Genomic DNA, 23,414 nt, shown 5'->3' with positions numbered 1-23,414 from the left:
TACATTCAAAACAACAACAACGGCTTTGCTTGATGACGACGTGGAGGAACGCGGAATGATGGGAACTGTTGTTTTCAACTCCACCGTGGATAAATCAGTCAGACGGGAATCGAAAATTAGTTGTCATGGATGAGGTAAAGTTCGCTTTCTATAAACGTTGCGTTTAATGAAATGCTTTGTTTTTCATTAAACTGAAATAACCGCAAGAAAAGTCAGGTTTAAAAGTAAATTAGTTACTGTACGAGTCACTGGACGAAGCTATGGTGGAGAGGGTTTGAAGGGGCAGGTCTCTTGCAAGGAGTTGACGTGGCTGGTCCTCCTTGGTAACTTTATAAAAATAAAAAATCAATTTAATGTACATTTGACACATCTTTTCATGTCGTGTAAGTATTCAACCACAGCTACAGTTTCACAAAATTAACGTTAAGGGGGTCGCACACCGGACGAGAAGCTGCAGCGCCGCGTCGCGCCACATCTTTAAAATTCGAAAACGTTATTATCTATAAGTGTAACGTTTTACACATACCGGCAGCGCTATTCGCCGTCTGTCCGCGGCGCCCAGCAACGTCTCAGGACCGTGTTCAAAATCCTGCTGCGCCACAGAGCGCCATTTACATAGTTTTATATAAAATTTTAATTATTTTTGTCTCAAATCGTTGCTAATGGATCCTGACTTCGCCCTATGCTGCAATATGCATTTAGTTTTGCAGTCATTTACAGAAATCAGCTGCTTGAATGACAATTGCTGATGTTATTATTCGATTTTTCAGGTGAGATTCTCAATTCATTCAGTGAACGGATGCTCTGAGGTAAAGTTTTCAGAATGCAGACTCAGCAACGATTGTATTTAATTGTACAGTACAATCATAACATAGAACAGACATTATCCTCATTTCATGTCATTAAACATAACAATATTGCTGGCCATACACTGATGAGAACGTGGGCGTCCGGTGTTCAACACTGTGGAGTTGTCCTAAACGTGGCGCGGCGCTTCTCGTCCGGTGTGCGACCCCCTTTACAGCCAACAGTTCACATTCCGAGAATAAATAAGAAGAATAATTGTGCTCCATTCCATAACAAATGCGCGAAACAAGCTGACGTTTGTTGCTTGATAGACGCTAACGCACAACTACAACTACCGCATTTGTCCAGGACTACACGTAGTACGAGCGGAAACCGAGGTAAGCGGATATGACGCGATTGACTGGCGACTCCCAGCTCACCCCTGCTCATACGCCCCGTTTCCTTGGTTAAAATCTCAATTTTCTCGCGATTTAAACTTTGTTTGAAACATTTGGAATATTGTGAGTTATCATCATAACTAAATATATAACACTAGCCTTGTGATTTTGGGATATTTGAATGCAAAAATCGTAGGTATTCCACCTTTAATCCGCCCGCTTTAATCCAGTCCCCCCACTGCTACAAAATGTAGATGGGAAACCTGCTTATTCAGTCAATCGTATTCTGGATTCAAGGCGGAGAGGGGTGATGGTTCCAGTACTTGGTGGACTGTGAGGGTTATGGTATGGAGGAGACGAGTTGGGTTTCTGCAAGGGACATTTGGATCACTACCTCATCAATGATTACAATCGTCAGGCAATTTCCCCAGGGAAAGCCAGGAGCTGGCGCTCTTAGGGGAAGGAGTACTGTCATGGTTCACGGGTCTGTGTGTACATTCTGACATGGCTTTGTTGTGTTTCTGTCACTGGTTTGATTGCTCGTCACCGTTGCCTAGCTACTAACTGCGCTGACGAGCTAATTAGACTAACCACACTTGCAGCTCGTTATTGTCATCCATATCTAGTCATGTATTTCCTGTGTTCCTTGTCAGATCGTTCTTGTGCTCATTGCCATTCTGTTCCGTCAGTATTCTCTCAAGTCTTCTTTTCCTATGTGTTTGCTTCCTGTTCGAGTGGGAATTACTGGCTGCTTTGCTGTTTCAGGATATTGACAGACATCAGTGTAGTCTCTCCTTGCTGCCAAGGCCTGCTGCTATCTCTGTAGCTCTTCATAGTCATGAGGGGTCCCTGAGACATTAAAAAGTCACCATTCCACTATTAACAATAGGGTTGAGTATCGTTTGAATTTGAACGATTCTGATTCCGATTCCGATTTCTTGTTTCGATTCCGGTTCCTAACGATTCTCGATTCTGATTCTTTTAAGAGGCAGGGTCAAAAAAGTTTAGCTAACCCTGCTAACCAACGGCCTTTCTGAAGGAAATAATCCTTTCTGAAGGAAAGACTCCTTCTGTAAAAATACTCCTTTTATCACAAATTTTGCATTTTGCCGAGATTTCGTTATTTTTAGAAAAGTGAAGCCACACTTTGGATCGCCGACGTAAGGTACTCATGTTCGACTTGCATGGTTATGCCAACACTTCCGGTAGACGCTTCTTCGTTGGTGTTGTTCAGCGGTTTCTTCTTCCGCTCGGCGGACTGTGAATATCGAAACTAGGAATCGAAATTTTAACTTTTGAACGATTCCGGGAAAAACGAAAAGTTAGTCTCGGTTCCAATCGATACTCGATTCTCGATACCCAACCCTAATTAACATACTGCAAATAGTTCACCTGCTCTAAAACCCAACAAATCAGTCTCACTTCAAACACTCTTATGTTATGTTTTGTTGAAAATAAAAGTGCATACTGTATGTTGATTTCAAAATAATGGTATAGTACAACCACATTTCCAGAACAGTTGGGACATTTTGTAAAATGAGATAAAATCATGAATCTGTGAAATTTTTGTCAATCAAAATATTTACCCTAAACTTTGCAATCTGATTCACTGCATGACTACATCTGTCTTGCTTATTTTTCCTCTTTTTCCAATAAACTGTGAATTTGCATTTGTGACTGGATCCTGTGTTTTCCCCCAAACCTTTGGAATATGTTAATGTTGATATGAAAATTTTCCTGTGTAATGTAATCAGCATAATCTGAAAAGACTAAGACATAGTTTTCCCTCTATTCACAGTGAAAATACTGGAAATTCTTGTTTATTATACTGCATTTATAGTAATATTGGATGTGTTACAGTAAGTAATGTTCTTAGTCTTTCCATCCAGTGACGGTTTACGTGGAGAAAGCAAGATGAAGTTTAATGTGTAACCAAAATACCAGCCTGTATGCTTTCTCTCTAACCTTTCACCTCCTCCAGCTCCACCTGCCTAGATCTGCTACGGGATTTATGTATGTCTATTTATGCAGCAGCAGCATATCTACTGTAACATGCTCACAGTAGTGTGCCTGTGTATCAATTAGCAGTAGCAAGTCCATACTTGCTCAATAATCAACAGCAGTATTCAGCAACATTGGAGATCCAGGACGCGAAGACCAAATACATTAACATTTCAATAGCTGAACAGCGAAACAGTCACAAATTTTAATAGAAAAACAGTAAAACATTTGTACCTGTCTGTCCTAAGTTGGCACACAATTCCCAGCACATCCACAACTCCCTCCAGCTCCAACTGACGACAACCAATTGTTGTAGCCATGAAACACCCTGTCCGACCAATTCCAGCACTGCAAAAATTCAAAGGTAAGTTAAATGGTTTTCAAGCACTTTTTTTCACCAAGCACTGGATTATATAATGTTTTATCATAGTTTTCCACAATAAAACATGAATTATATTTTATATACAGTGCATCAACCAGTAGACACTTTTTAAAGGGACACTTCACCCATTTGCATTAAGCTTTGTATCTTTAGAAACCCAGTCATATTTTTGAATGGTCATGGTTTATTCTCTTATTTTCCCCTGAGATGGGAGAAATAAGGATTTAAGTGTTTTACTTCCAGCTTATTATGACGTAAAAATCGTCATTTTGCGTCATAATAAGCAGGAAGTCACATTTCATTAAAAAGTGTAGAGACTACAAACATTAGCTCCTCATTATTCAAGGGTGTGGCACCCACTCACCCTACAGGCCAATTACAGATCATTGGGTGGGACTTCCCTTGCAGATACTGAATCAATATCAGCCATCTTGTTTGGAAGCTAAGCTAACAAGCGCTGTGGAGATAGGAAGTATGATAATGACGGAAGAAACTAAACATGATATGGAAGAAGAGGATTTTGAAATTCTGCTGCTCGAATCCGATGTTCGTGGCTATCCTTACGAGTCGCAGTATAGTGAAGAGCAGCTGAGGCTGATGGAGGAACCGGAGGCGGCTGCCTGTCGCGGTCGAGGAGCCCAAACTGACTCAACCTGGGCGGACTGCTGGTGCATGTGCTCTCGCTGTGAACTACGAACACAGATAGAGTCCGTCTGCTGCAGAGAATTTCAACGATGGCAATTTCTCCTGAACGAAATCTCTGAATCAGATGAGCAAACGGGCGTTTGTGTTGTGATGTGAACCATCCCAGTTTCGCCTGACTGAACATCCACCCAGATAGCAAACTGACATTGAATCAACGTGGAAACGACGTCTCTCGTGACATTGAAACAACGTTGATTTTGCTCATCGAATTAACGTTGAACCAACGTCAGACGCGGCATTCTTCAAAGCTAAATGAAAATCGAAAATTGGTTTGCTTTCATAACGTTGAAACAACGCGTTGATTTCAAGTTGATTTTCCGTTAGTTTTGAAAGAATGACGCGTCTGACGTTGGTTCAACGTTAATTCGATGAGCAAAACAATGTCAGATCAACGTTGTTTCGATGTCATATTTCCACGTTGATTCAATGTCAGTTTGCTATCTGGGCAGGTATCATGCAGTAATTCACCATGACAATGAGTTTGCCAATGTAACGTTAACAGGGTTTGTAGCTGTGGGAAGAAGGAGGCGGGAACCGGCGAACATTTAAACATTTTAATAGTAAAATGAACAAATACAAAACGAAAGTATAAGCCAGCAGCCCCTCATTGACAGAAACAAAACACATCATAAAATCAGGCCTGTTTCTCTCTCGATCTGCCTTCGTCGCTCCTCATTTTATGATTTCGTTCCTCCGCGAGACCGGCGCACGCCTCACAGGTGTCTTATCATTATCACTCACGTCGCCGTCCTCTTACGTCCCTCGCCCTCGATCGTCCTGCTCGCCACAGCCAACTAACTAAAAATTTTGTGTGAAATGAGTTTCAAACTCTGGTGACAGCTAACGTTAGCCTTGTAGACGGAAGAGTGATTTCTCTGTTTGCGCTGTTCCGGGTTAGTGAGTGTGGCTTGCCGAGCTGTGCACTGTGGTGCATTGTGGGAGTTGTTGTCTTACATAGAAATGCGCCCCCCCGGTTATTTTCTGTCTTTTCTTGGTCAAGAGGGCACCAAATTCAAAAATTCTTTTACTTTTCGACTACATATATGATCCACTTTCAATAAAGATTAATGTTGAAATGGGTGAAATGCTCCTCTAATGTTTTGCTGATAAGCTACTGAACCTGCAGTGTACAATAATCGGCCCACAAGATGTAAAGCCCCTCCTGTCCTGCTCAACATCGTTGACTAACTGCAGCAGGGGTCCAGCGCTCTCTGGGGTCTTTTGGTCCGGCCATGAGGTATACCAGTAGTGCTGCACTTTACGACTCTGGCCTCCATTCTGAGGGATTCAAAACACATGATCCATTAGAGTATCTGATAATAGTATTTCTTTTGGATTATTACTTTTACTTATAATGCAAATACCTTTAGTATAAGGGAGCGGATTATATAGTGGTCACATTCTTTAACATTATTAACGAAGACCTCCACTTTCCCATAGATCCCCCTCTTCTCGGGCCAGTACAGAACACATTTCTGAAACAGTAAAACAAAATCTTTGGGAAAACACAGTCTATTTAGTCATACTAAGAGCTTTGTGGATCTTTTGAATTGAAATTACTTCATTTTTCTCTTTCAATTTAGTAATCATGACAATGACAGGGCAGTCCTCTTGCCAAGCCATTTGCCAGAAGTCATTCACCGTGTTGATCATTGGACCCTGAGTGGCAATGAAGGCCTTCTCATCTCCAAGATAGCCCTGGACAAAAAAAGTGCTGAACTTAAACAGATATAATGACATAATGGAGGTGAGCCAAGTATCAATCACCATCAGAGCCAAGTTAGAGCAACAAGACTCTTCGATACTTTGGCATGAAATTAAACTTTCTTGTTTATAATGTTTCACTTTTCTTTTTTTAATGTTTTTCACTAAGGTTTTATTTTCTGATGGTAGTAGATTTAAGTTAAGTTACCTCAAGAAGAACATTATAGGATTAGTTCACTTTTGAAAAAACTTTTGCTGATAATTTACTCACCCCCATGTCATCCAAGATGTCCATTTCTTTCTTTCCTCAGTCGAAAAGAAATTTAGGTTTTTGATGAAAACATTCCAGGATTTTTCTCCATATAATGGACTTCAATGGGAACCGGATGGTTCAAGGTCCAAACGACAGTTAATAACAGTTTCAGATGCAGCTTCAAATGTCTTTAAACGACACCAGACGATGAATAAGGGTCTTATCATGCGAAACGATCGGTTATTTCAAAACTTATTCCAAAAATGTAACTTTTCTAAGGACAAATGCTAGCCTTGCTCTATTCTGTGAGGCGCGTTTGCAACGTCACATATTACGTAATTACGTTCAAAAGGTCACGGGCGACGTAGCCGAAAGTACAGAGTCAGTGTTTACAAGTTGAACGCATAGGTTGAACGTGCAAACTAGCTCAAACACCATTTACAAAAAAAGGAATTAAAAGGAAAAACAACGATGTCGGACGATTTTGATTCTGTACTTCCGGCTACGTCGCCCGTGACCTTTTGAACGTAATTACGTATTACGTGACGTTACAAACGCGCCTCAGAGAATATAGCAAGGCTAGCATTTGTCCTTAGAAAAGTTACATTTTTGGAATAAGTTTTGAAATAACCGATCGTTTCGCATGATAAGACCCTTATTCATCGTCTGGTGTCGTTTAAAGACATTTGAAGCTGCATCTGAAACTGTTATAACTATCTTTTGGACCTTGAACCATCCGGTTCCCATTGAAGTCCATTATATGGAGAAAAATCCTGGAATGTTTTCATCAAAAACCTAAATTTCTTTTCGACTGAGGAAAGAAAGACATGGACATCTTGGATGACATGGGGGTGGGTAAATTATCAGCAAAAGTTTTTTCAAAAGTGAGCTAATCCTTTAAGAGGCTTTTTGGCATAGGCTATTGAATAAATTGTGACTGTGTCACTGAAAACTTACTCGTATGTAGTTGGCATTAATGTAACTGCTGAGCGGGTCATTTGATTTCTTAGTCTTCAGAATAACCCTGGAATGTGGATCTGAAATGAAATGTGAATTTTGTGTTGCATTATAATTGATTCACCAGTATACTACAGTGGCCCACTAGTGCACAAGACGATGACATTTATAAAGCAAACATATTATATAATTAAAGGGGTAAATGGACTTTCAATAAAACTTGGCTGCCTATGCAGTAGAAAGGTGAAAATTATGCATTTCAGCTGTTGTTTAGCTTTAGCTGAAGTCAGTTCAATGTTGATTTAGTACTGTTGTAAAGATCATCAATTATTAAATTAGTTCATTTCAATTATTAAATTAGTTCATTAGTTCAATTATTAAATTAGTTCATTAGTTCATTTAGTTCTGTAAAAAATGATGTCATGGTCCAGCTCATTTCAGTTCTCATCCAGCAGTGTCAGTAAAGTCAGATCAATAATATTATTGAATTTTAAGTGAATATTGAGAATTAAAGGAGTAGTTCACTTTTGAAAAAAACTTTTGCTGATAATTTACTCACCCCCATGTCATCCAAGATGTCCATGTCTTTCTTTCCTCAGTCGAAAAGAAATTTAGGTTTTTTATGAAAACATTCCAGGATTTTTCTCCATATAATGGACTTCAATGGGAACCGGATGGTTCAAGGTCCAAAAGACAGTTAATAACAGTTTCAGATGCAGCTTCAAATGTCTTTAAACGACACCAGACGATGAATAAATGTCTTATCATGCGAAACGATCGGTTATTTCAAAACTTATTCCAAAAATGTAACTTTTCTAAGGACAAATGCTAGCCTTGCTATATTCTCCGAGGCGCGTTTGTAACGTCACGTAATACGTAATTACGTTCAAAAGGTCACGGGCGACGTAGCCGGAAGTACAGAATCAAAATCGTCCGACATCGTTGTTTTTCCTTTTAATTCCTTTTTTTGTAAACGGTGTTTGAGTTAGTTTGCACGTTCAACCTATGCGTTCAACTTGTAAACACTCTGACTCTGTACTTCCAGCTACGTCGCCCGTGACCTTTTGAACGTAATTACGTAATACGTGACGTTGCAAACGCGCCACACAGAATGGAGAAAGGCTAGCATTTGTCCTTAGAAAAGTTAAATTTTTGGAATAAGTTTTGAAATAACCGATCGTTTCGCATGATAAGACCCTTATTCATCGTCTGGTGTCGTTTAAAGACATTTGAAGCTCCATCTGAAACTGTTATTAACACTATCTTTTGGACCTGAACCATCCGGTTCCCATTGAAGTCCATTATATGGAGAAAAATCCTGGAATGTTTTCATCAAAAACCTTAATTTCTTTTCGTCTGAGGAAAGAAAGACATGGACATCTTGGATGACATGGGGGTGAGTAAATTATCAGCAAAGGTTTTTTCAAAAGTGAACTAATCCTTTAAGATCTGCAGGAGCACTTGATAATTACAGACATGTGTTGGATCTGAACTTTGCAGGTAGGTAGATCTCCAGGAATCTTTTCAAAGTTGTGAAAATGTCAAAATTGTATCGAGATTCCCCTCGCACCGCCCTAACTACCTCAAATTTGGGAACACCTTTGGGATTTCTGTGATTATTAAAAACCCTGCCTACGGCCCTGTATGCTGACTTAGCAAAGCACTACATTACTGCTGTTCTCAAGTATGTATCTTTTATATATTATATTGGGATAAAATATACCTAGTGTATATTATAAAGTGTTTATTCTGACCTAACTACAAGCAGCCAACTTTAAAGGGGTCCACATAGTCATGAGGGGTCCCTGAGACATTAAAAAGTCACCATTCCACTATTAACATACTGCAAATTGTTCACCTGCTCTAAAACCCAACAAATCAGTTTCACTTCAAACACTCTTATGTTATGTTTTATTGAAAATAAAAGTGCATGCTACTGTATGTTGATTTCAAAATAATGGTATAGTACAACCACATTTCCAGAACAGTTGGGACATTTTGTAAAATGAGATAAAATCACGAATCTGTGATTTACACAGATTTTCGTCAATCCAAATTCAGTTTCGTCAATTAAAATATTTACCCTAAACTTTTCAATCTGATTCACATGCGCGTTGGCGCTGCTATCAGTGGCATGGATACAATGTTCTCTTGTGGCTCATGCACACAGTCTTCACTCTGTAGTTTAATCTATCTATTGAGAGGAGACTCTCAATTTGTTCCAGTGAAATCACAAAAAGTGCACACAAACGTGTCCCTGCTTGATATACAACCACTGATAAACATTGGTTGCCAATGTTTTCCAACTGTACGTTGGTTAAGAATGAAAAGGCTAGAATTTATTCACACCTCTACAACTGAATCCAACGTATCATCAGCGTTTGGATTCGCTTCCATGGTGCTGTCAAGTACGACTCACAGTCTGTGAGGTAAACTGAATGCTATTGGCTATTTCATTCAAAATGTCCCGCTTTAGCTTACTGTTTCAGTGTAAATTACCACTATGCATCATACAAAGCTGCACGTTACAAGGCACTTCAGTGGGCCTTTAAGATACACACATAACCCATTTCAATTCGATCGAAATGTCATTCTGGTCGAACTTGGTTGTATCGATCAACGAGTTGCACGAAGGCTTTTCAGTCAGATTGAGCCACCAATCCAATTATTGACCAATTTATTTTATTGCATGTAAATGTAGCACTTAGTGTTGCCACTATCTACAAGTTTCCGAGGGGCGCTCCTGTAAAAAATAAAGTGGGTGAAACTTCCGGTGAGGCGGCGGAAGTAGCATTCAAATGGTATTTTGTGTGTTAGTTAGCGAAGAGGCTAGCTGTTTTTCAGAGAATTATTTTACTATTTAAAGACGCAAATCTTTATGAGAGATGTCGTTACGGAGCTCAGGGACAACATGTGCTGTTCGCGGTTGTATGTATAACCGGACTAAACTAATTCAGTGGCTTAAACGTGATTGTTTTGAACATAAGCTAAAAACGAAATTAGAGTGATCCTGCCAACGACTGTAGTTTTCATCACCTCCCAAAAGACGACGAATCTTTCTGTGTACATTTGTTTAAATTCTTAATATTTTATAAACTCTATCAGCATGTGATTGGCTGTTCGCTACTGATGTTACACCTAAACTCAGGATCAAAGCCTGTGTTGACAGAATACCAAATGTATTCAAGTAGCACATTCATTTATAATTTTGAATAAACTCCAAAGCACAAAGACTAAGTGTGTATTTTTATTTTAATTGTTTGTCAGCTCGCACAACTGTCTGTCACCATGCCTTGATGAGTATTGGTTATTAATAATGTTATTATAATACTCCCAATCAACTACTGCGGAGGGTAAAGGTACTGTTATTTCACCTTTTGTACTGTTATTGAGGTTGTGTTCCCACATCGTTAGCTAGTTTGGATCGCTATAACTTGAATGACTGTCAACTGTTGAATGAACAAGTGTCAAGCATGTCAAGTCGCGCTTTGTTTACTTCGAACCGGAAGTCGCGCCCACTTTTGACGCAAGGCCTCATGGGGCGTAGGAAACTTGTGGATACCTACATTTCAGTAGTTGATACCAATTCCTTGGCATGATTCAACTCAAATAACAACAAAATGTAGAAATTCAGATACTAACTTGGCAAAATGGTCTTGTATCTATTTTTTGATCCATGATTTGGGATATCCAGTTCTTTCTGATCCACAAAGTTCATGGGAATTTCCTGTGGATAAAAAAAAAGTTACACACTCAGCTGAGTATAATGGAAATGGTCAACACCATTACATAAGCACTTTCAAAGTGTACAGCCTTACAATAGATTTCAGCATTCAGATATAACATAAAGCATCCAATAAATCCTACATCTGTCACAGTTATGCTCAGTTTTGGTTCCTATTCCTATTTTGCCTGCTTTAGTTATTTATTTAGTTTTCCTTTATTCTCTGTTACCCACCACTAAGTTTGTCTCGGTTCTTTCATTTGTTTGTTTGGTGTTGTTTGTGATTAGGACACAAAGTTACACCTACTTGTGTTATGTTACACCTTGTATTATTGCCTTTATTTTGTTTTACTAGGTTATCACTAGTAAGCTATAAGTTATCACTATTATTTGTGTCAAGTTGAACCCAATTAATTCTAAAAGTATTGTGTTGCACTGGTGTATCACTTACGACAAATTCTGCATGCAGTCTCTGGGTGTTCAATGTGATGTCACGAAGCTGTTGCCGTGAGAGGACTCGACTGGCAGACTGCAGGTATTCCTGAGTCACACGCTCCCGTGGAGTCACAACCCCACAACTTATAGGCTCCACCGATCCCAAAGCACTCATATCCAGCACTAGAGAGACGTTAGATCCTCGTCTGCGAGAGACATAAAAATAACAGTAATATTTGAGGAAAAATTGTATTTGGTTTTATACCATATATCTGCATATATGGATAAACATAGACTGCTGCTCCAAAGAGCCATGATAGAATCACATTGATTTTGTCTACTGCATGATTGTTAAATGTGACACTTAGTTTAAAACTTATGATTGCTCATTTAGGAATTAATAGCAGAATGAATTTAATATAACAAACATGAATAATGATTTAATATAACATGGATAATGATTAACTAAAGTGTCATCTCACAACATTGTAGTTAAACAGTGTACTCATTATAATTTATATTTCATTTTTAAAATTATTCATATTTCAGAGGCTGGGTTTTAGTTAAATGTTGATACATGGTTGAATATAGCTGAATAAATGCTTGAATGTCACCTATTGTACTTGTAATTTCCTTATTACTTTTGATCAATAGGTGGTGCTGTGACCAAATTGATGGTGTGTGGTCAGTGTGGGGAGACAATAACAAACACAAACTTATGTCATATATGTCATTGCAGATTTATAGCCTCATGCTGTGTCTCAAAACACCTACTTATACTATGACCTAAAAGTATGTGTGGTTTTTGTGAAGAAATATGTACATACTTTTGTGTGTGTAGCAGAAGAGTATATAAATTGCGTTTTCAACGGACAGCTCTTTCGCTTAGTGGGCCATTCAACCGAATGGGTGACATTTGCTTGTTGTAACTCTTCAAAAATAAACTTTATTTTTGATCTTTTTTAACATTGAATCTAATACTACACATGTTTAACTATTCAAAATTTGTATTGGTCAATCTCGGGCAACTTTATTTATTATTTTACAAGGTTTAAGCAGAATATGGACGAATGTTTTCTCAATCCTGATAGCAAAAACCATGTGTCATTTAAAAAGCAAGTTTAGAAGCGTGTCAATTAATTCCTTTGTTTTCCCCACAAGAAAGTGTTTATTTTAAAGAAATTGTTGGTTATATATTCAAAAAAAATTATATTTTTGCCAATAAAATCACTATTAAAGCAAGGTGTATTTTGATATAAAAAACACAAAGGCATTTTTTCATTTCAAAGATGGCCGAAGCCTCAAGCTTATAATTTTTTTTAGAATTAATTCATTAAATAATTGTATAAATTATGGGCCAAACAAAAATGATAAAAATAGTGGTTTAATTTTTTTTTTTTAGAAAAAGAAACAAATAGTAACAGGACTGAAGGTAACAGGATTGAGTTTTTAAGCAAAAAGTTATCAAATATATGGCATATGGCCACATAGCAGTGATGCTAATAGCGTGAGGACACTGAGCCATTTCTAGTGCCTTACCAAAAGTTAATATTTTTAAAATAAAACAATTAAATCTAAGAAAACATTTAGGTAACAGGAATGTATGTTGAGATTGACCTTCTCATTCATAGTTACAATTTCATCAAATATACAGAAATGAAAATGAGAGGAGTGACTTATAGTCGGCCCATTGCCTTCAGAAGATCCAGATGATGAAACTTACTGTTGAAAATGTGTCTTGTGGAATATTCTATGTTATTCAGTGGGGGAATGTAATAGTGTAACAGGACTGAGTGAAAACCTGGGGACATGACTAAAATGTGTATTTTATCTAAAATATTAGATCAAATGTTTTTTTCTTTTTTCATTTTAAAGCAGTTTGGATATAAAGTCACACAACAATGCAAGAAAAATCAGATTTCTGAAGGATTTTAATCATAATATTTCATGGTAAAGTTTAGAGATTGAGAGTTGGGACATGCAGAAAATGCTATTTTTTAGTGTTCTGTGTCGTTTTTGTTAATGTTTTCAATTATATGTTTTCAATTTGTAGTTAGCTAAATGTGCATGACATTTTGCTTAATAATAAAATGTATTTTAGAGTTCATTTTCATGCAATTTTATACGTATAAAGTGTTCTGGGGACAGAAATGTCACCCTTTCGGTGGAATGGCTCTAGTAATGTGCATCCAATCACCATTTAGTCAGTCACCTTGTCATAGTTAAAATCCAAAACATTCATTTAGAATTTTTTTTTTTTCACATTAGAAAAATAGAATTCTACAAAGTAATTGTTATTATTTATTTTTCCCTCAAATTCTTCTAAAATTCTCCTTTTTGTGTTTACAGAAAAATAACAGCAATGTGGGTTTGAAACAACATGAGGGTGCACATTATAACCGTTGATTTTATTAATGCTCTTTCATGCAAAGAATAAGTCTTACCGCTCCTGCAGGCCTCCACCAGGCTTCATCCTAAAAGGTGAATGTGTGGAGGACACACTGGGTTTGAGTTCAGCCACAGAGTGGCTGGGTGGGCACTGCGGCTCTGACGTCGTCACGCTGGAAAGAGTTTGACTGATGTTGATGTTACAGGACGGGGTGCTTGTACTGCTGGTTAAATGGGTGGCACTGGGTTTGGACGTCTGGTTGGCCTGGACCATGCTGTTCTTGAGGGTCAAAGGAGGCTGAGCACCATGAACAGGGATGGGTGCCAGCTGGACGTCCCGGGTGGATGGGGATGGGTCTTTAAGCTGCTGATCCAAGAATTCCTTCTCCTTTATTCGGTAAAGCACCTAAGGAAAGAAAATATTACTTTATAAAAGTCACTTGCAGATCTCGCAAAGAAAAAACACTAAAGAAAGTAAATGATTTTTGTCATTCCCATTAATGATGATGAGAACTCTGTGCACTATCATATAATCCTTCACGTCCACTGCAACCTTTTTAGTGCCCAAACTCTGGAACAGTCCATTCCTAGCCATGTTTGGGAGACAGACACACACTTGACCCCATCTCTTTAACCTGGCATACACATAACTAGGGTTGGGTATCGAGAATCGAGTATCGATTGGAACCGAGACTAACTTTTCGTTTTTCCCGGAATCGTTCAAAAGTTAAAATTTCGATTCCTAGTTTCGATATTCACAGTCCGCCGAGCGGAAGAAGAAACCGCTGAACAATACCAACGAAGAAGCGTCTACCGGAAGTGTTGGCATAACCACGCGAGTCGAACATGACTAGCTTACGTCGGCGATCCAAAGTGTGGCTTCACTTTTCTAAAAATAACGAAATCTCGGCAAAATGCAAAATTTGTGACAAAAGGAGTATTTGTGACAGAAGGAGTATTTCCTTCAGAAAGGCCGTTGGTTAGCAAGGTTAGCTAAACTTTTTTGACCCTGCCTCTTAAAAGAATCGGAATCGAGAATCGTTAGGAAACGGAATCGAAACAAGGAATCGGAATCAGAATCGTTCAAATTCAAACGATACCCAACCCTACACATAACTAGGGTTGGGTATCGTTTGAATTTGAACGATTCTGATTCCGATTCCGATTCCTTGTTTCGATTCCGGTTCCCAACGATTCTCGATTCCGATTCTTTTAAGAGGCAGGGTCAAAAAAGTTTAGCTAACCTTGCTAACCAACGGCCTTTCTGAAGGAAATACTCCTTCTGTCACAAATACTCCTTTTGTCACAAATTTTGCATTTTGCCGAGATTTCGTTATTTTTAGAAAAGTGAAGCCACACTTTGGATCGCCGACGTAAGCTACTCATGTTCGACTCGCGCGGTTATGCCAACACTTCCGGTAGACGCTTCTTCGTTGGTGTTGTTCAGCGGTTTCTTCTTCCGCTCGGCGGACTGTGAATATCGAAACTAGGAATCGAAATTTTAACTTTTGAACGATTCCGGGAAAAATGAAAAGTTAGTCCCGGTTCCAATCGATACTCGATTCTCGATACCCAACCCTACACATAACACACTATCACATTTCTATAATTCACGCTCGTTAAAGGATTGTTAGGCTGAATAAATTCAACCAGAACCATGAACACTTCCCATGACATCAGATGTGTGTTACTTTGTAATATTAGGCCTATGCGAATATTAACCTGTCTCATTCTTATCCCAATGTTACCGTTGTACACCAGACAGGAAACCTGCACCCTGACGACCACAACAGCCCTGAATGTCCATGGAGACCATAAAAACTTGGCCCTAAAGACAGACCTCGTGTGAACCTTATTGACTAGACAGTCATCGGCACAGATCGAAAACCAGACAAGTCCTCCGCACAGACCTTACGACCAGCTTCAACTCTTCCTCCTTCCATGTGCTGGTGTGATGTATCCCCCAGACTGTATGAATGAAATCAATCCACAATCTGGTATGTGATGCAGCCAGGAATCATAATCACACCAGAGGTTTTTTTCCCCATATCTGAATTTGGGTTCCTTGCCACTGTCGCCTCTGGCTTGCGTAGTTGGAGACACTTGATATTCCATATTATTAATCCAACTGCACTGGCACTATCAGATGAGAACTGGACTGAGCTGGACGAGGACATCACTGTTTTCTCCAGAGCTGCTTTATAGCTGAACACAATGATGAACTTTACAGTTATTGAACAGAACTGAATCAACTCTGAACTTATTTCAACTGAATAACGACTGTTTACTATTGTCTTTTTAGAGCTGCTTTACAGCAGAATTGAATTCTGTTCGAAATTGCAGATTGGTGAGCTCATCGAAAAACTTGACACACTAGAAATGTTTTTCATAGAAAAATATAGAACATGGGAGTAGAGTTCAGATCAAATCCCAGTTACTGCAGTACAAATGCAGGTTTCACTTTATTGTGATGGTCCCTTTAAAGGGATAGTTCACTTTGAAATTAAGTTTTAGCTTACCTCAAGGGCATCCAAGATGTAGGTGTCTTTGTTTCCGCAGTATTTTCAATTTTGATATTTTTAGGTCAAACCGTTCTTGTCTGTTAGTCATATAATGCAGGTCTATGGTCACCACCTCAAAGAGCATGCACAGAGAAGTCCAAATTAAACATGATTTAATGACTCGTAAATGTAAGTACACATTGATGGCCTAAGACACAAAACGAGCGGTTTGTGTGAGAAAACGAACAGTATTTATATTGTTTTTACCTCTTGTAACCACAGCCAAGTCGAAGTGATCTGAGGGCACAGGCGCTTTGTGGCTGTGGTAACAAGAGGTAAAAACGATATAAATACTGTTCGTTTTCTCACACAAACTGCTCGTTTCGTGTCTTAGGCCATTGCATACATTTATACATACTTACTTACATTTTCGAGTCATTAAATCATGTTTAATTTGGACTTCTCTGTGCATGCTATTTGAGGTGGTGACCGTAGACCTGCATTATATGACTGACAGACACAAACAGTTTGACCTAAAAATATTAAAATACTGTCGAAACAAAGACACCTACATCTTGGATGCCCTTGAGGTAAGCTAAAACATATCAAAAATTAATTTCAAAGTGAACTATCCCTTTAACATTTTGTTGACTATAAGTAACTGCATGTCATTGCACCTACATGTCTACTAACTAGTGTTAATTAGTGTAGAGTATTAGTAGACTGGTAGGGTTTAAATAAATGGTTTCAAAGTTATTTATAGTCAACAGTGTTCAAAAGGGAGTCAGGTTTGCAAACACCTATTTCTCAAATGAAACTTAACATAATGGGTTAGGAGAAGACTTTTTTATTTATTTTTTTTATTGTAAGTGTCGTCACAGTTTTCACAAAATTTTACATCCAACCATTTCCAAACAGTTTTTTCATGTAAAAGCAATGTTTGTAATGTATCTTCATTTCAGACACGGTTTTATTGTCTACTTTCAATCTAAACAACTTGCACTCCCAGCAAGATACAGAGCAAGATTTATACATATATATATATATATATATATATATATATATATATATATATAAATTCACTCGATACATTCACATTGTCAAGGGTTCCAGTAGTGAAATGCACAAAGCTTGACGAACAAACTAACTTTTAATAAACACTAGGAACACAAAAGCACTACACACTTAACAAAATGTTACTAATTTCAGTTTAAATTTACTAAAAGTTATTTTAATGATCATATTATCAGAATTAATGAATGAATGTATTACATTTGTAAAAAAAAATAATTAGTAATTTGTAAGAACAGTATTTTTTTTCTACGTCATAATTTAAAGCGTCTCTGAACCTGAATACTTTCAGTCAGTTTCAATTAAATCTTGTTGAGAATTTAAATGAGCTTTTATAATCTTAATCTTTACATTAAGGCCTTGTCCACACGGACACGGGTATAACCGTGACTTTTTTACGTGGTTCGGCCGTTCGTCCACACGGAAACGCAGTATCAGGACACTGAAACCAAACATTTTTGAAAACCCGGGTGAGGATTTTCAGAAACGGCGGTTACAGTGTTGTCGTGTAGACAGTAAAACCGGGGGTTTTGCCTTGCGATGCCAGAGTGTGTGCCCGCGCTGCGCTGTTATCCACCCATAGATATCATATAGAGACTATTATATATTCCTATCTACAAGTTTCCTACGCCCCATGAGGCCTTGCGTCAAAAGTGGGCGCGACTTCCGGTTTGAAGTAAACAAAGCGCGACTTGACATGCTTGACACTCGTTCATTCAACAGTTGACAGTCATTCAAGTTATAGCGATCCAAACTAGCTAACGATGTGGGAACACAACCTCAACGAAATTCAAAAGGGTGAAATAACAGTACCTTTACCCTCCGCAGTAGTTGATTGGGAGTATTATAATAACATTATTAATAATCAATACTCATCAAGGCATGGTGACAGACAGTTGTGCGAGCTGACAAACAATTCAAATAAAAAATACACACTTAGTCATTGTGCTTTGGAGTTTATTCAAAATTATAAATGAATGTGCTACTGGAATACATTAACTGGCACATTTGGTATTCTGTCAACACAGGCTTTTAACCTGAGTTTAGGTGTAACATCAGTAGCGAACAGCCAATCACATGCTGATAGAGTTTAGAATATTAAGATTTTAAACAAATGTACACAGGATGATTCGTTGTCTTTTGGGAGGTGATGGAAACTACAGTCGTTGGCAGGATCAGAGACGGGCTCTGGCAGGATCACTCTAATTTCGTTTTTAGCTTATGTTCAAAACAATCCCGTTTAAGCCACTGAATTAGTTTAGTCCGGTTATACATCCAACCGCGAACAGCACATATTGCCCCTGAGCTCCGTAACGACATCTCTGATAAAGATTTGCGTCTTTAAATAGTAAAATAATTCTCCGAAAAACAGCTAGCCTCTTCGCTAACTAACACACAAAACACCATTGGAATGCTACTTCCGCCGCCTCACCGGAAGTTTCACCCACTTTATTTTTTACATGAGCGCCCCTCGGAAACTTGTGGATATGATGTCTATGTTATCCATATACCAGAACCTATTAATAACTTTTTGCTAGGCTTCTGATTGGCCAACGTGGCTTTACGGTTAGGGTTATATCGCCGCCTGCTGGTGTGGCATACTCTTGACAGCGCTTGAAAGCGTGTTTTTGCGTGTTCATGTAGACGTGATTTTTTTTAAAACACAGGAGGAAAAACACTTGTCCTCTATGTGGACAAGGCCTAAAACACATGCATCCATGATTAAATCAATTACAGCATTGCTTTAGGGTCATAATTGAATTCAAAATCATTTTCTTTCTCATGATTTTATATTATCTATTTGGAAAAGACCTTTAACGTCCATTTTAGCAATTATTTACATATGAGTGAGTATGTTTTTTCTTACCATAAAATAAACGTGTTCACATTTGTATCAAGTTTTCCACCAGAGGTCTCTATCTCATCATCATAATGAGCTGTGCGGTAAGGTTTCAGTGCTGACTTCTATCAAATGAACTTTACCTTTGTACAAACAACACTTTTATTTCTGTTTGTTTTCCCGGACACTAATGTGGTTTTTAAATGATCTAATGAAACTTGCAAATGGACCCGGCTCCCCTACAGGGGCACAGCTTTCACAATGCACACTCTCACAGCATTCACGATTCACACCTACGTCAACTTCTGTCGAATCACGTTTAAAAAGGTTTCATTTGAATAAATACTGTTGTTTTATGCAGATTCTTTGTTATTGTACATTTAAATGGTTAGAAATGTCTAAATTGACCAATCAGAATCAAGTATTCTAGAGCCATGTGATAATATTTATGAATGAATTATCAATGAACACTATTATAAGGTGTTAGTCAGCAATCAAACACCCACGCCTTCTCCAGCGTACATGCATCTTGTACATGTGAACATGTGTTAAAAAAGTGAAATAATACAATTTAAAATTAATATATTTAAAAAATAAATTATAAATAAAGTTCAACGCAGATTAATGATATATAATGTTACAATTAGTAACGATTTCATTTTTTATTGTAGTTTTATTATGTATAATTCATATTTTGAATTAGCTATATTTTTATATTCCATGTTACTTTTAAAAATTACATTAAGTCAATTTATTATGATTTTTCCAGTTTTAGTTTTCTCTATTTCCAGTCAATAATTCCCATGCTTCAACTTAAGTTTAAATTTTCATTTATAATTCCTGTTTAAGTTTTTCAACTAATATTTTTATTTTAATTTTGTTGTAAACCTTTACCACATTTTATATTACCTTTTTCATACTGCTTTCTACAGACAAATCATGAAATTAAACAGTTTTATTACCTGAACATAGCCATAGTTTTATGTTTCTTTTCACAACTAACAGTAAGCTAATGGTATAATATATATATATATATATATATATATAATATATATTTTTTTTTCTTCTCCTTTTTTTCCAGATCATGTTTTACCGTATATATAATATTTGATCTTTCACAATATAAATCCAAATGTAAATTTAAAGGGGTGCCACCTGCAAAAGGATCATCATAAAGAGTTTGATAAAGAGTCCTAGTATTTAGATAATCACAATGCTAATAATGCTTCAGCAGGCCCTGTCTTTGAGATCGGCTCACAGCTTATCGTGGTATTTATTCCTTAAGCTCTTCAGTCCGTCGGTGCAAGAGAGTGCGGGTGCTCTGAGGACGTGCTATGATGTCATCGCCAGAGTTAATACAGACTTAAAATGTTAAGAGCAAACGTCGACCAATCAGAGGGCGGAGTCAGGTGTGACCAAGATGGCAGTGCTGATCCTTTTAAAGTGCTGAACCACCAGAGGAAACCATGCGACTTCCTCTGCCACAATACATCCGTTTTGCAATGACTCTTCTCTGTATCATATCCTGTGTCTCTGCTTCTGTTCAGGTCTTTTTCACTATTACTCACAGTATATCAAAACCCAAGTAGTGCCTTCAGTGTGTGCAGACTTGAATGTTAATAACCGTTTGGTGTTTACTTCACGAGGGTGTTTGCTGAGACAAGCATGAAACAGGAAGTATTTGAACCGTTCCAAGTGAATAAAACTCAATTCAATATTCAAATTCAATATTCAAACCCGTAGGACGGACAAAAATCTCAAATGAGAACTCTTTCATATCTTATTTGTTTCTCCAAGACAGCACTGAGATGGAATGGAGAGCAAACGGGGACTTATACGTAGGGTTTCTGCTTCTCAGATGTTTCTCGTGTGAAAGATCCCAGCATCTCCTTTTAGTCTCAATCCGAACTTAAACATTTCTCATCGAGTTGTCATTTCATCAAGTGTCAAGTATCTTACTGTTTGACAACTCTTTCTATGTCTATGAAGGAATGTTAGGAGAAACTTCTGAGACAAAGTTTTAAACAAAATCAATAAAACATTAGGTTTCCTGAGATTTCATTAATCTTTCCCACATAGCTTCCTATCCTATTCGAATCAACTGAATGGTAGAAGACTGTGAGAGATACGTACCATTAAACAGCTGAAGATGATGATGAATATTGTGAGACAGATAACCAGCACGTAGAATCCGTCTTTACCCCAGATGCTGTTCGTCTCATGGTGGTTTTTGAAAACATTCTTCTGTTCAAAAACAGACACAAAAAAAAAAAAAAAAAAATCAAAACTGTCCAGAACCAACAATGTCACTGCATGCTACATCGGACATGAGTTTTGAGAGACCTGACATGCATTTATACTGTGGTTGAGTGAAAGGATCAACAAGTGTGATCTTAAGGAAGACATTGACATTGAGCTTGACACAGAGACTGACTCCACCCCTAAACCTGCCCACCCACACACACTGGATGAAATGCACTGCAACCAACACACATTCACCTGTCCTTAGGTAGTTGTTACATAAATAACATATTAATGTTTAATAATCATTAATAATGATCTCATATTAGTGGAGAGTTTACATGAAACTTAAAACTGTACTTAAAATGCACTTGTCATACTGCAACAAAAAGCTAAAAAATAGTGCAAAATCAGTAAATAATTCTATAAATAATAAATAATTGATATTGGTGTATTACAAAACATCATCAACATCAAATGTGATGTTCTACTGTATATGATGCATTTACAAAAAAATTTTTTCCAGAAGTGAAGTGAACTTGTATATTAAAGATCTACGTAATGTAATGTATAGTAAAAATTTCATTTGAAACTATAAATGCAACCTTCTTCAAACAATATCTTTGTATTAGTGTCAAAGATTACCCTGTTATTGTATATATATAATTTTTTATATCATTGTCAATATAATATAATTTTAGGTTTAAAGTAACGTAAAAAAAAAACGTCAAAAATCGAATTATGGTATGGTGGTTTATATGATAAAAAAAATTGGGAATTCTGGGTTATGAAGAGGAAAGACATTTTTAATGGTCAAATCAGGTAGAAAAAGCACCTTAAATGCTTTAATGGGTTGAAGAATAAAAATATTGTTAAATTTCAAAAAATACAATTACGTATACTTTTCTTTGAAATATTGCTTTTATTTTCAATCACAGTTTTATCTCCTATGATTCATTGCCTATGTAGTGTATTCAAAAATACTTTTGCCATGCTTCTTTCAGCATTTATGTCACATTTGTTTAGGTTTTGTTCTTGTTCATGTGCGTATTAGGTATGTTCGACTTGAAGCAATGCTGCACAGACCGATGGGTGTAAGACCTCAAAGTACCGCGAGATTGATTAGAGAGCAGACGGCTATGCATGCTTTCAGAACTTTGATGCCAAACACTGCTTTAAGTCAAACACCTATTTTTATAGTCATGTTTCCTGTTAGTCTTGTGTTTCCCTTGCTCCTGATGTGATCATGTTATGTGCTTCCCTAGTCGTATGTGTCTTGTCATGTGTTCATCAGTTCTGTTTTATCATTGGTTTACTGTCTTGATCATGCTCAGGTACTCAGGCTTGTCAATCATAAGTCTCATGTTTCATTGTTCCTTTGTCTAACTTTGTTCCCTATAACTGTTGCTGATGTGTTCAAATTCAAGTCTGTCTATTTTGTATTTTGTTTATTTGAATAAATCTGCACGTGGGTTCTCTTTAGAAGGGAACTCAACAATATGTCATTGACGCTTTGGGGAATGCCTCAGGCATGACAGGTGTCTGAAATCAAGTGTCAACTCACAGCAAACATGTTGACCGGCAACAGCCAGTGCATCATCAGTTTGAATGATGAGCACGCAACCTGGATGAATAAAAAAGGGCACATTGAAACCGTGACATCATCCTTTCGTTTTCAGTTTTCACGACTGTTTTGTCTGTTTGAGAAGTGAAAAAAAAAAAATGAAGCGCACAGAGAAGAGGAGAAATTCCTTTCGCAAGTGTGCCGACCAGTGTCCCAGATATCTGACACCAGAGGACTCACACGATCTGTGCGTTTTCTGCCTGGGCAAACTGTGAGAGTTTTTCTATTAGAACTCTCCGCTCTCGTCTGTCCCACTTCTCAAGGGAAGTGGGTGCGGCATCTGAACCCCGTGGTGTCGGTCCCGCTCGGGCTGAGGCTCAACGGTGCTTGAGCACGTGGCAGATCAGCTGGACACGGGCGTTAACCTCACGGATGATCTGCAGCTGACGAGGGTGAGTTACAGG

General features: G+C 37.8%; 1 protein-coding gene across 2 annotated transcripts in view; it reads right to left on the bottom strand.

Moving 5' to 3' along the window:
• Positions 1-23,414, bottom strand: part of ptprr (protein tyrosine phosphatase receptor type R) — a 48,861-nt gene that overhangs the window by 3,191 nt on the left and 22,256 nt on the right. Inside the window, exons 4-12 of one of the 2 annotated variants that reach the window (XM_089126649.1) lie at positions 21,279-21,389; positions 13,790-14,139; positions 11,362-11,551; positions 10,829-10,913; positions 7,187-7,266; positions 5,833-5,970; positions 5,637-5,747; positions 5,393-5,550; positions 3,420-3,533 (exon numbers count right to left, since the gene is read on the bottom strand). In XM_089126649.1, the coding sequence (XP_088982775.1) occupies positions 3,420-3,533; positions 5,393-5,550; positions 5,637-5,747; positions 5,833-5,970; positions 7,187-7,266; positions 10,829-10,913; positions 11,362-11,551; positions 13,790-14,139; positions 21,279-21,389 (1,337 nt within the window). The remainder of the gene's footprint in view (positions 1-3,419; positions 3,534-5,392; positions 5,551-5,636; positions 5,748-5,832; positions 5,971-7,186; positions 7,267-10,828; positions 10,914-11,361; positions 11,552-13,789; positions 14,140-21,278; positions 21,390-23,414) is intronic. The other variant, XM_089126650.1, reaches the window with a different exon arrangement.

Source organism: Pimephales promelas, chromosome 24 (genome assembly GCF_988280905.1).
Source record: "Pimephales promelas chromosome 24, fPimPro1.hap1.1, whole genome shotgun sequence".
Lineage (NCBI taxonomy): Eukaryota > Metazoa > Chordata > Actinopteri > Cypriniformes > Leuciscidae > Pimephales > Pimephales promelas.
The sequence above is the reverse complement of the archived record's forward strand: the minus strand, read 5'-3'. Positions and strand labels throughout refer to the sequence as shown.